General features: G+C 38.4%; 1 protein-coding gene across 4 annotated transcripts in view; it reads left to right on the forward strand.

The window, feature by feature from the left end:
* CERS6 (ceramide synthase 6) overlaps positions 1–13,405 on the forward strand; it is a 108,983-nt gene that overhangs the window by 62,411 nt on the left and 33,167 nt on the right. For all 4 annotated transcript variants that reach the window (XM_042875031.1, XM_042875033.1, XM_042875030.1 and 1 more), the window contains exon 5: positions 12,201–12,251. In XM_042875031.1, coding sequence (XP_042730965.1) covers positions 12,201–12,251 — 51 coding nt within the window. The remainder of the gene's footprint in view (positions 1–12,200; positions 12,252–13,405) is intronic.

Here is a 13,405-nt window from a genome sequence, read left to right on the forward strand (position 1 = left end):
TTTTTTTTTTTTTTTTTTTTTTTTTTTTTTTTTTTTTTTTTTTTTTCTTCGTATTTCCTTTCTGTGTTACCTCATCATTTTATCTTAAGGCATTCACATCATTCCTGACTGTTGATGGTCTCAGTTTCTGGCAATTAAAAATGACAGACTTTAGCATGGGAAAATATTCCTTTGGGTTCAAATCTAATTCAGAGTATTACTTCTGTTTTTTTTAACTGCTGCTGTCTTAAATACAGTTTCACCAGGGATTATATGTATTTTTTTTCCCCACAGATTTACAAATTTCGGAAAGCAAGAAAGGCAGCCAGTTCTCTTACCCAGTTACTGTTTGTTGTGCACAAAACTTAGTGTTCATGTTAATCCAAAATTTAATTAAGTTTAGCACCATCATAGTTCCTCTGCTCTCATCTCTACCAGCCACTCTTCCTGTTACTTTTTTTTAGCAAAATGAGTTGCATTTAAGAGCAAAAAAATACAAATGGATCAAATAGATCTGAAGATGAAAAATGGAAACACCAGAAAGTTTGTATTTATGCACAACCTAACAGGAGGAGTAAGGGAAAAACGAGGAGGAAATTAACATAAAAGTTCGTGTAGACTTAGCCAAAATAGTTTCCCAACTCTGTAAAGATGTCCATCTTTCTTTGCTCAAGTGAAGCAAATGTTCTCACAGACACTGACTCGGAACAAAGCAGGAAAGATTTTCCTTCAAATGGCATTCTTATTTTTACATTAGCATTTTCCCCTATGCTTCTGTTATGTTAGAGAAAATTGCAATGAGAGATTCTCTTCACTGGGCTCTTTCCCAGGCAATACTGAGTGCTTATGGCATGAAATCAAATACACCAAGAAATAATTCACTACAAAGGACACCAGCACCTTAAGTGTGAATTGCCCTGATCCAGTCAATATGACGTCAAAAAAAGGCAGCAGGTATCAGGAATGGGAGTGAAAGGAGCTGTTTTAGTCAATTCTTTCCTTTGTTGCTTAGATTATGCCTTGTTTTAGCTGTTTTCACGGATGAAATTGCTCAGAAACTGCTCCCTTTCTAGAGACCGCCTTTGGTGTAGCCGAAGATGGGGGCTTTTAACCTGTCCATTGCAGAAAGCTGTCTGGATGAAGCTCTACTGCCACAGCCATCATGTGAGACTTGATTGTGTGTCTGTGAGTAGGCTGCTTGTTATGTCAAGGCTTTAGTGGCAGCAATGTGGGGAGATCTCTGCCAAAAGATTTCCTCACCAGCTGCCTGTGATGGCAACAAATGCTCTTGTATCCTCAGGGTTTAAATCTTGACCCTGTAACCTAGAGAAGTTCTATTTCTATTTTAAAAAAATTTAAAATTAGCCATTGCAGTATCTTGCTGACTTTCAGACTGTCAGGGATCTGAGACCTTGCTACAATGTGCTGATGCTAAACTACAGAAAAACACTGCAATTGCAGGAGCAGAAAGTGGAGGGTGTTGTGTTCTGTTTTTTTTCCATGCAACTACCTTAACTATCTGGGTTTGTGCTTGGAATCATACCTCAGTGACGTCAAAAAAAGGCAGCAGGTATCAGGAATGGGAGTGAAAGGAGCTACTCTCAGGAAGAATTGTTTTGTTATTTGAGATAGACTTCTCATTTTGGGCCATGGCTCCTTTATGGCACGCAGTGAGTCCTGGGAAGAAAAGAAGCTCACAGGGGATTCCTAAAAGTCAGTGTCAGTAGGAGAAATGTAGGAAGGGATAAATGTTTCCCTTCTACAAATAGCATGAAAGTCAGCAGCTGGTCAGCATCAGCCAGAGGTACTTTTACGGCAGAGCAGCCACAGATAGTAACTACAATTACGGAAAGTAGATGTGTAATGGTAAGTTTAATTGCCTTTGGATAACTGAAGTATCAGAGCCCAGTGCTCTGAAAATCCAGGAGCTCTGTAGAAGCTGCATCCTGCAGGAAAGCTCCTGCATTCTGAGATACTACAGTTCAGTACTGATCTTGGAGCATTACACAGCTACTAGGAGCGAACTGACCAATTATCTGCTTTAATAATTCCTTCTTAGGATTTTTACTAGTTACTTAAGTGTATGATAAGTCTTTGCAGTTCACTCCCATGGCAAGCTATGGTTTACCAAGTATAAACTTAGGCAGTTTACACAATCTTTTTTCAAAGTGATTCCAGGACCACAGTTACATGTTGCCTATCCTAATAAATTCAGATGTCCTTTTAGATGCAAATTCTAGGTTAATTGATGTGATCTGGCTCTGCAATCAAAAAACTCAAGGCAACTGTAAAGCTAACAGATTTACAACTGCTTTGTTTCACCAAAGGCATCTGGAATGCTCTGCTGAATGGCTCTATTACATTTTATGCATTCTTCTTACTGTGCACATAGTGACTACAAAATATGAGTTGTGTCACTAGGAAACCTGTTATGCACAAATGAATTGGGACTTTAGCCCAGCTTCTACAAAATTTATGTAGGCCTTCAGCTGCTGTAAACCATCAGAGCACCACTGATTGCCCAACTTCATGACAAAAGAAATTTTGCTTACTAAAAAACAAGCAGAAGAGGAAGTGCTGGAACAAGAAGGTACTCAAATGAAAACAAATTAGTTGATGGCCAGACTTGCTAGTAGGACTGTTGGCTGGCTGATGAGAGGAAAGAGAGGAAATGCTGTAGCTACCAGCTTCTCTCCAGCTGCAGAATTCCTTGGTTCTGTTTAAAGTGTGCAAAATTTCATTCTAGGACATCTGAGTGTCACCTGCAAGAAATGGTGCAGGCTTCTTTTCTCCCATCACCTCTACCCTTATGTAGATGTTAGAGCCCTTTTCTACAACTACCTATTCCTTTTGCTGTTTTCATTTTAAAATACTGCGGAGTAATTTTCCACATAATTTCTAAGTTGAAATTGGGATTATCAGCACAAGACCAACGTACATTATATTTTTAAAGGGGAAAGTGGATGTATGTGGTACACTGAGTTTACTCTGCCTTTCCAGATATAACTTATGTAAATAAATCCAGATTTGTATTCATATTTTTCTAAAAATAATTTTGTGAACTCATACATTTGCATCTGAAATGTCAAGAGCATCATTCAATGATTGTTGTTAATCTTGGCCTTGGAGCGTGTCCTTCTGTATATTTTATTATTTTGAGTTCGTAGAAGTATCATTTTTAATTATAGTTGGAAGTCAGCCCTGTAGATTGCTGAGGGGAAGGGCTGAATTTTCTGCATTACAGAAGTGCATTTTTCTGATACCTTGTTTTTGCAGAGATAAAGCACTAAACTCAAGAACAATAACAGTTCCGTAAAAACTTATGACAGTTTGCTTAGTCATAACATATGAAAAGAGAACCTTAGGAGATTCACTGGCAGTGTGTCATGTTGTCTTCAGTTATGTTGTGAATGGTGCCAAGAAATATGAATGATTGCTTGGGTCGTTAAAGAATGATGAAAATGCTATTCCTGTTGTGAGAAGGAAACAAAACCACACGTCACTAGAAAGAAGAGAATGCAGCTTGATACAAAATATTCTAGATTCTTCTGTTTTCCATTGTCAGTTCTTGCTGACAAGAAGTTTTGTGGGTAGGGGGAAATGTGTCTCGTTTTGATCTATAGGTATTTAAATACTGGTCCCTGCGGAGAGACTTTTCTGATGACTCCGTGGTTCATCCTGCCATAAACATAACCAGCCAGTGCCATCAGCTGCTACGATTGTGCATAAAATACCTGTCACAGCTGCCACTGGAGGCTGGAAGCTGTCTGATAGAATTTTTAAATGGGTGAGAGAATTTTTAAGTGGTATGATAAATACCTTAGTAGCAAAATAAATACAATCATAGCAACAGGTGATATTACTGTGATTCATATTCTATCTTACTGACGTTGGTTTTTGAAGCATGACGAGAAAAACACATTTCTAGGTGAGTAGATAAAGTTTCTGAGACATGTTAAATATGAAGTCCTTGGAGGCTGGGCAAATTTAGTGGAAGGCAATCAAAAGTTGACACAGAGCATTTTGGTTGTTCCTCTGCAAATCTTCTAAATATCAAGGCAAAGTTGAATTTTCTTTCTGTTGGAGATAAAGTTGCTGCAAAATGCTGATACTTGTTTAAAAAAAAAAAAAAAAAAAAAAAAAAAAAACAAAAAAACGAACTTCACATCCTTGTAGAAAATTAATAAGTAAATAAACTGAAAGAGTTATGGTCAGAATATTGAGCCTGTTGTCAACCTCCGAATGATCATGAACGTGCAGCTAATGCTTGAATTGTCATAATGAAGCCATGGATCTGCCCAGAAGTTCAAAATACAAGTTAGTTTTCCAGTTGAAACTGAAAATGATACTGCTGATATGTGCTGTGTGTTTCCAGCTGCATAATTTCTCTGAGTAATCAGTTTGGATGGCTCAAAAATGTTTTACAGGAATGTGTGTGTCTCATCGCCACGATATCAAATGAGTTTTTGGTTGAGAGAGCCTTTCCAGAAATCTGACACAGAGTGAGGGTTTGAAACCTTGTATTCCCCAGTCACTGCCCTGTCTAAAGTAATGACACATGGTGGAGGTCTTGTTTTCAGATATTTCACTTTATACTGCTAACCCAGTAAGCTCTATTGCTGAGTGCTGCAATGAATAAGATGTGGAGCAGTTTTGATAAGTGTCTCTCAGCTGCCCAGTACTTTGTCGAATAAACTTGCCATCAGAAGTCACAGAAGCTACATTAACTGTATGACTAGGATAATTGATTTCAGTAAGGCAGCTAGCTACCTGTACGTGGGTGGAGACACAGGCTAGTGCTAGTCCAGTTTTTGTGTGGTTAGTAGAATCTACAAGCTTTGCCCCTATTCGTAACTGTTTTACCCCAGTGAGGCTATTTAAACAAGGATTCTAATTTCATTTTGCTTATATAAAGTAATGGCAGAGTTCTCAGCCATTTCTTGGGTATTTTTTAGTTGAAGCAATGCTTGGAATATATTCAGAGAGCTAATAAAGAGGCTGAATGAGTAAAGGATGCTAGTTACAATTCAATGCATTTTGCTTATTTTAATAACATATCAATACACTATTTATGAATTATGTTACCAAGGAAGAGCTTCTCATTGTTTTCCTTTATTGTTTTTCCTTTGAAACAGCATGTATCTACTCAGCTATGACTTGTTTTACAGCAATTAATATCTAGGAGTTTCTTCTGTAGCAAAGAAAAAGAAACACACTGTATTTGTTTGTATGTTGTGCACAGGAGCAAGGGTTTTTGTTGGTATGTATTTTCCTTAAGAAAGAATGATTGCTGTAATCTATATTTACACTGATCTCTGTTGAGCCAAGAAAGAAGAAGGGGAAAGGCCAAAGGAACATAGGGCCACTGTGAAATTTGAATCTGAGAGACTCACTTACTGACAAGTCTCTCGGCTTCAGCATAGTGGAGCAGTCATTTTCGCACAGCAGTATGGTGTCTCTAGAGTGGGAAACCACAGAAGGATACTTTGGGTTGCTAACAAGGTGATATGACTTTCTAATGTCAACAGCCATTCAGCTTATCATGCCAAAAGGCTGCATGCATTGTAGAGGAAGAAAAAAAAAAAAAAGTAATTCAAGTAAATCGCTTTAAGTGAGCACTTATTCAACTAAATTATGTGCAAGAGGAATGTTTATTAACATATTGAATAAGAATAAAATTGGTAGGTTTCTTAACTTTAATTGTAAAAAAAGTGAAGAGTGAGATACTATTTAATTTTAGTATGTTGAAGGTCAAATAAATAAAGTTAATTATGAATAACTTCCACTGATGTTATGAAAGGTGCTGTTAAATAAAGACTGTAAGTGGAAAATTTAAAATGAAGTTTTGAAGTCTCCCCTCCCCTGCTGTTGCAATTGTAGATAAGCTGTAAAGCTTGGAATATGGTGGAGTGTCCATCCCCACAAACAAGAGATTGCAGGCAGAATACAGTGAGAGCACACAGCTACTACTGAGGAAAAGAGGAAGTTACACATATACGAGATGACAAATGTTTAGGTCTAGGGATGAGAACAAGCTATGCACAGTATCTTGGGGGCTCAGCAAATAAATGCTAATGAAGAGAAAAGCTTCTGGCCTCAGCTGAAGTACTTAGTTATTTGAAGACCAACGGCCTGCTTTAATTTGATGCAAGTAGATGTATGAGTGCTGTGACACGTTCATGTTTGCACCAGAGCAAGGTGGGTAGAAATTTGACGTATTACCCTGACTTTAATTAATAGTGCCAATTTCTGTTGCATTAAATAGAATCATAGATAGCTGTAAGGGACAAAATTTTGTAAAGCTGTATCCAAATGTATTAAGCATGATAAAATCTTGGCCTTTTCAGATTTTGGAGTAGGGACTATGTGTGCATTGAATGCTCAAAATTTCTGTGTTGTACTCTTTTTTGTCTTTATAGGAACAAAAATATTCTAATTTCAAAGGCAACAAAGGCATCTTTTCAGACTGAGAATGTCTTGCTTTTGTTTGAAATACGGTATTGTGTATAAGTAGGCTTTCCTGAGGTGCGGGGATTCTGTTATGGAATGCTTGGATTTTTGCATGCTCTATTCAGGCAAAAACAGCTGGCCCACTGCCTTTATTCATCTATGGGAAAAGCTGGGAGATTTTTCTTACTTATCAGGGAATTGAGGAAGAACTCCTTTGGGAATTACAACGTGCCCATATGATCAAGAGTGAATCAGGTGCATAACAGCTGTCTGATACTTGAAACTGTCAGCTAGACGCTGTTTTGTAGAGAACTGGAGTTTGATGTCACTAGGCTAAAAGATGTGCCTCTGGAAGTGTTTCCTTAGCTTATTGCTCGTTTCAACTTTATAGGCTGCAGAAAAGAAAAAATGAGTGCCAGCAGCACTATTCATCTTTTTCACGTGTCTTATTTATCTATAGACTCATGCTTCCAAGGATGAAAAGGATGAAACTGAATTACTGGGCAAAGCAACACCAATACATGTGGGCACAACTTGCCTGCTTGGATCCTAATTGTGCTCAGCACAAGTACAGATAGTTTAGTGAGTGACAGAGCAATGTGGAGTGAGGTGAACTGTGAAAGTAACTTCAGCTCTACAGTAACAATCATTGTGCAAAATTGTGTGACCCACATGTAAGTATGTTCATCTTTAAAAACACAAGCTGTTCATAAAAAACATGCATGCAATTCACTTACCTTAAATATACACATTTGATGCCTGACTTGCCAGCAGTGTGGGGAAGACATGGAGAGCTTCTGTATTTTGGAGAATCCAGCCCATGACCTCTGTGTGTTTCCTGTATTCAGTGGATTCTGCTGGGCACATATGAATGAGAGGCATATTCATGGTTGGTTGTACTACTGTGTGATGAACTAGAATTTAATTTGTTATTTTAAATTAATACTTCATCAGGTACTTATTGTCTCTCTGATAAAATACACACAGAAATGCCTTTCAATCAAATCAACTATGGACTGTATGGAGAATAGATCACAATGGGAAGGGGTTTATTGTGCTACCTTTTTATTTTTATTTTTTATTCATCTACTTTAAAAACTATCCTTTCACATTGAAGATTCTAGCAGCGTTTTGAGTGAGGCATACAGTTTTTCATTACTTTGGGGCTAGTGAAAGCCAGGACCCAATTAGAAGCTTTCTTTACAGATAAGTAAAGGCAACTAGAGGCTTCTGCTTAGCATGCAAGCATCTCAGTTTTTCCCTTGTCTTGAGAGGATTTTTTTTCTTTTGTTTTGGTTTTTTTTTTTTTTTTTTTTTTCTGGAAGAATTCTTGAAAATTGTTCCTTTTAATCACAGAGTTTGTAAAGAGGTTTGTTGGAGCTTTTGACAGGTATTCCTGTAAGGACTGTAACATAAAAGAAATTTTTTCCTTAATGCTGTAAATGACAGCAGTTTTAACAGCAGCTTGTCATCCTTCACTGTCATTGATACTGTACTGATTGGGCATTTTATGTTACATAAGGGAAGATTTCAGTGTTGTAGGGCTGGTGCTTTGTGACATAGAATCATGCTTAGGGTGGAAGGGACCCAATAATCAAATAATCTTGTTCTATCCTCTCTGCTTTGAGCAGGTTTGCCACCCACTAGATCAGGCTGGCCGAGACACTGTGCAACCTGAGCTTGAGGACCTCCATAGATGGGGAATCCACAGCTTATCTGGGCAAGCTATTCCTGTGCCTCATCACCCTCTGAGTAAAGAATTTTCTCCTGACATCTTACTTAATTCTTCCCTATTTTAGTTTAAAGGCATTCACCCTTGTCCTATCACTATCAGGCTTTGTAAAAAGTTGGCTTTCCTCCTGCTTATAAGCTCCCCTCTGGTACTGGAAGGCCAAATGAGGTCTTCCCGCAGCCTTCTCTTCTCCAAGCTAAACAAGCCCAGCTGCTTCAATCTTTCTTCATAAGATGGCTCCACCCCTCTGACCATCTTCATGGCCTTCCTCTGGAGGCACTCTAAAGTCTCCATGTCTCTTGTGCTGGGGTCCCAAGGCATGAATGCAATACTGCAGATGAGACCTCACAGGGGCAGAGCAGAAAGGGTCAATCACCTTCCTCTCCCTGCTGTCCACATCTCTTTTGATACAGCCCAGGATACTGTTGGCCTTGTGGGCTACAAGTACACTGTGCTGGCTCACGTCCAGCTTTTCACCTACCGAGACCCCTAAGTCCTTCTCTACAGGGCTGTACTCAATGAGTTCTTCTCTGTTTGTATATATATCTGTGATCACCTCAGTCCAACTGCAACACCTCACACTTGGCCTTGGTTGAACCTCATTCGATTCACATGGACCCACTTTTCAAGCTTATCCAGGTCCATCTGGATGGCTTCTCTTTCTTCTATTGTATCAGCTGCACCACTGAGCTTGGTGTGATTAGCAAACTTGTTGAGGGTGCACTCAATCCCACTATGTCATTGACAAAACTGTTAAAGAGCACTGATCCAAGACACCTGCAGGACACCACTCGTGACCACCTTCCACCTGGACATGGATCCATTGGTCTACAACCATTTGGCTGTGACCATCCAACTAATTCTGTATCCACTGAATAGTCCAGCCTTCAAATCTGTATCTTTCCAATTTATAGTTAAGAACGTGGTGCAGGACTGTATTAAAGGCTCTGTACAAGTCCAGGAAGATGACATCAATTGCCCTTCCTTTGTCCTACATATTAGTTACTGAAGCTTTTAGCAGTTTTCAACTTCAGGATGCCCTTTTGTTATCAGGCTGCTTGTACTTCATCTCTTTCCTAGGCATTATATTTCCATTTTTCTTCTTATTCTTGGTATTTGATAGCACACTCATTATGTTTGCCCAGAAAAGATCTGTTGCAGAGTCAAGTGATAGCGCTTTTCTTCCTGTCTGTCATGAGACTTTGCAGGGAGAGCTGGGCTTTGCTCAATAGTGAGTTTGTCTTGTGTGGGACAACTTAAAGGTATATCCTCTGAGCATGCGGTTCAGCTGAGTCCTGAGAAAGCCAGCATTAAGTCTTTTCTGGTTAGCTCACCCTTCATCATTGTGTCCAAGTGTTACATCACAGATCCTTTCAGGATTCTCTCCTTCCAGCTGAACCTGCCCTGAGTATCCTAGAGTCGTAAGGTTCACAGAGTACTAGGCAAGGTGCTTATAGCTCCTACTAATACTATGTCTTTAAGGAGAAGTTAAATTCAGTCTACGGCTAGGTTCATCGTAGCGGTCAGAGGGAAGACTGAGCATAAATTAAGTGCTTTCTCTGTGCTCTTCACTAAAGCACACCAGGGCAACCATAACCCAAGTCCTATTCTAGAACAACAGTTAGAGTTGACTATGAGAAGCTTGGGCAAGTGGAGGAGAGACTGGGAAGGAAACAGAGGTAGGAAAGTAGTATAGATACCCTGCAGTCTTAGCCACTGTTGCCTGCCTGTTGCCCACTTAGAATCTAATTAGGTTTTCAAACAGCAGATCGGAAGCATTTTTTATGAGAGGGTAGCATGACTTTCTGAGTTGCCTTTGGCTCAGAAGCAGGTGTTTTGTAGCGTATTGTCTCTGAGACTTAATAATAATACATTTATTATATTGTTTCTCAATTTGTGGTATCCTTTCAGGATTTGTGGTAAAGTCTTGATGGATTCTTACAGTGAAACCTCTTTTATTTAGCATTCGGTATTTTAATTGAACGTAATCTCTACATCTGCAGCTCCTATAGCAGGCATCTCTCCTAAGAAGCTTTAAGATGTCATAGTAAAGGAGAAAAATATGGATTTTTTTTTTACTAGCGCCTGTAATTTAGGTAGTAAAATAATTGGGTAGGAAGCATATCTTATTTCTAGTTGAATATGATATGAAAGACAGTCACAGCCTGGTTAAACTTGAGTTATCCTACAATATTTGGATGGCTCTACTTTAAGCAGCTGTCAGAAAAAATATTTGAGATTCGATGTATTATGAAGAGTTGTAGGTAGAAGGGCTGTATCTCTTTCAAGGTACCTTTTTTGTTGTGTGAAATGGGAGGAACTCATATTGCAATAACTATTGAGGAGGTGTTTAAACCAATGAATTGCTTACATTAAATTATTATTCCAAATAGAGGGGTGGAGAGGTTTGAATGGACTTTCACCATTCTCACAGCCTCCTCCTTGTAAGAGATGCATCAGAAACTTGTAAGAGATCTTTTATTTGTAAGTGTTGATATTCTGCTCAAGCTATTGTAAGAGTTATTCATTTCCACTTGAGGAGCAGAAGGGGGGAGTACGTACAAATTTCTTCTCTCCTCCTCTTCCCTTCTTTCCTCTGGACACATTCAAAAAAGTAAGAAGAACCTCTAATAGTCAAATTTACATCACTCATAATCAGGAAAGGTTCTGAGGATATTCTGGAAGACAAATCATAACTAGAACTTATGCATCAGTTGGAAATTGGGCTACAATTCTGACTGTAATTTGTACAGTCTTTTGATATGGTACAAATCCTTCCTATTTATAAAGACTCTACCAGCTTGATTTTCATCATAGGGCATTAAACTCCAGAACAGCATTCTTTTTAGTGTTTCTTTTATTTGGTTTGCTCCTTACAAACATTGCATTTTGTGTGTGTGTTGTTATGCTTTGCCTGAACTGTACTGCTTCGCCTAATGGTGAAAACAAGAAAGTGCTCTGTTTCATGCACAAGGGGTTTGTGTGAAAAAACATGGTGTCAGTAGTACTTAGTGCTGTAACAGCATGTGTGTTTTAATCCGGGAGACCTAACAATGTTCTGCAACCTTTATACTTGGATGTAGAACAGCTAATGATACAAATATCCTGAATCCACATCTTTCTTTCATGTTTCTAATGAGATAACCTGAGACGCAGCCATGCTTTGCAAGACATGCACATTGAAAAGGAGTTATTTGGTTACTGTTGGTTTGGCCGTGTTCTTATTGCCTATTGTGAAAATATTTAGCAGCTGAAAATGTTCGGTAGAAGAGTTTGTTCACATGATAATTTCTATCTATAGTTCCATGGTTGCACAGGAAAAGAGAGAAAAGCTAAATAACATGTACTTACATGGCTTTATCTTGTGTGACACTGAAGAAGAATTGTATTAATCTTGTGCAGTCAAGAGAAAAAAGAAGAAAAAAAAAAAGACGCAAAAGGGTTGCATGTCTCTAACTCAAGTTTTTTAGTTCGTCCTGCCTTTTGTAATGGAAGAGTGTGGTTTCTTGTGACAATAAATTTGTCTGAGGCACTTTTTATGTTGCCCTAAGATATCAGTATTTTCCATATGGCAACAAAATCTATAGTCTCTGGATGGTCATCTTGTCACCCAGCAAAGCAAAAGGCATGATTCACTCTCTGGAGTGGATATATGGCTAGGATTAAGTATTGTGTGAAAGGATGCTTATACATAAGGGAAGTTCTTGCAGTCTGAGGTTAAGATTTCCTGTGTTGCTGAGAAGGTAATGTGAGATCTGACCATCTGTGCACAGGCTGATTGTATTCAGTCTGCACTCCTGTAAAAGCTATTTGTGTAAGATCATAGAATGAAATTCTCTGTGGATGGGCATTTTGCCCTAATATGTGTGAAACTTTAAAAAATCTACTGCTTGTACTGAGTTCTCAGATCCTTTATCCACAAGTGCAAATATTATGCTGTATCTATAGTTTTGTCCCTCACTTGTTTTAACCATAAACACTTACATTGACCAAAATTATATGTACAGACTTTTTTGTTTTATTTTCCTTTCTCTCTCAGACACCCTGGCTTTGGAATACCAGACAGTGCTGGAATGGTTACCCATATCAGGTAAAAGTACTGCCTAAAACCAAGAATGGCATCCCTGAAGAGCTCTGTTTTTATTATGGTAGAGCTTTATGTCAGTATGTTAGTATGAACAGGCTACTTGGTGCTTCAAATGTTGCTAGATGCTCCTTGTCTTCCTGTGTTCAAGAAGTGAAATGGGAATTTAACTATCACACCTGTTTTGACATGAAACACATGATCCGAAAACAAATATGGGAAATCTACCTGTAACATCTGCCACAATGGAGAAGTAGCCATAGTTCTGAAGATGCTGAAAGTTTTAGCAAAGCCAGAGATCTAGCAGAGTGGCAAATTCAGAAACTTAGTTACTAGTCTTAAATGGGGCACTTACACTTGCTGTATTTAAACTTATGCTAGAAGAGAAGAGAGTCCATCAGAAATGAGACCATCTAATAAAAATCATTTTCAAAATCTTTGTCCCAGAAACAAAGACATCTACTGAGTGCTGATCAAGTAGGGCAGATCAAGTAGTACTGAGTGCGGATCCTTATGCGTTGGGTTTTTCATTTGTTTTTTGGTTCTTCTTCTTAAATAGGTAAAAGTTCTAACCTGTTGTTTGTTACAATCCTTTTGTAAGTTACTCAGCACAAAATTGCAGAAATCCAAGTGGACTTACAGTAGGTGTAGTCAAATGAACCATTTGGAAGACAACTTACACGTAAGAGCAGAACTGTCCTATTCAAGTCTTCAGGGAACTGAAATCCAATATGTTAGCTAAGTTAAACGCACTATTTATCTTCTCATGGAAGGAAGCTATGATGCCATTAAAATCCTCCCTTCTCCTATTACCATTGTATGTGGGCTTAGAAATATTAATGTTATTGTTAATAAAGTATCTGATAATCTTACTACAAATTTTCACTGGTGAGTTCTCATGCAAAATGAATGTAATAGTTGCAGCCTATTACTACCACTGTTAGCTCTTATTCTCTTCTTTTTTTTCCTTACACCTAATTAAAAGCGTACTGACAGTGTCACTAAACCAGAAAAGGATTATATTGGCACAAGCAACGACTTTAGACTGATTTTGAGTGTGCACAGTTGTCATAAAGGATAAATATGTATCTACATTTAAACAACCCGTATAGGATGTTTAGTCTGCATCTGAAAACTCTTTGGCTACAAAGTATTGGTCT

The sequence above is a fragment of the Lagopus leucura genome, unplaced genomic scaffold (assembly GCF_019238085.1).
Source record: "Lagopus leucura isolate 7727_CA_CO unplaced genomic scaffold, USGS_WTPT01 Super-Scaffold_100012, whole genome shotgun sequence".
NCBI classification, from domain to species: domain Eukaryota; kingdom Metazoa; phylum Chordata; class Aves; order Galliformes; family Phasianidae; genus Lagopus; species Lagopus leucura.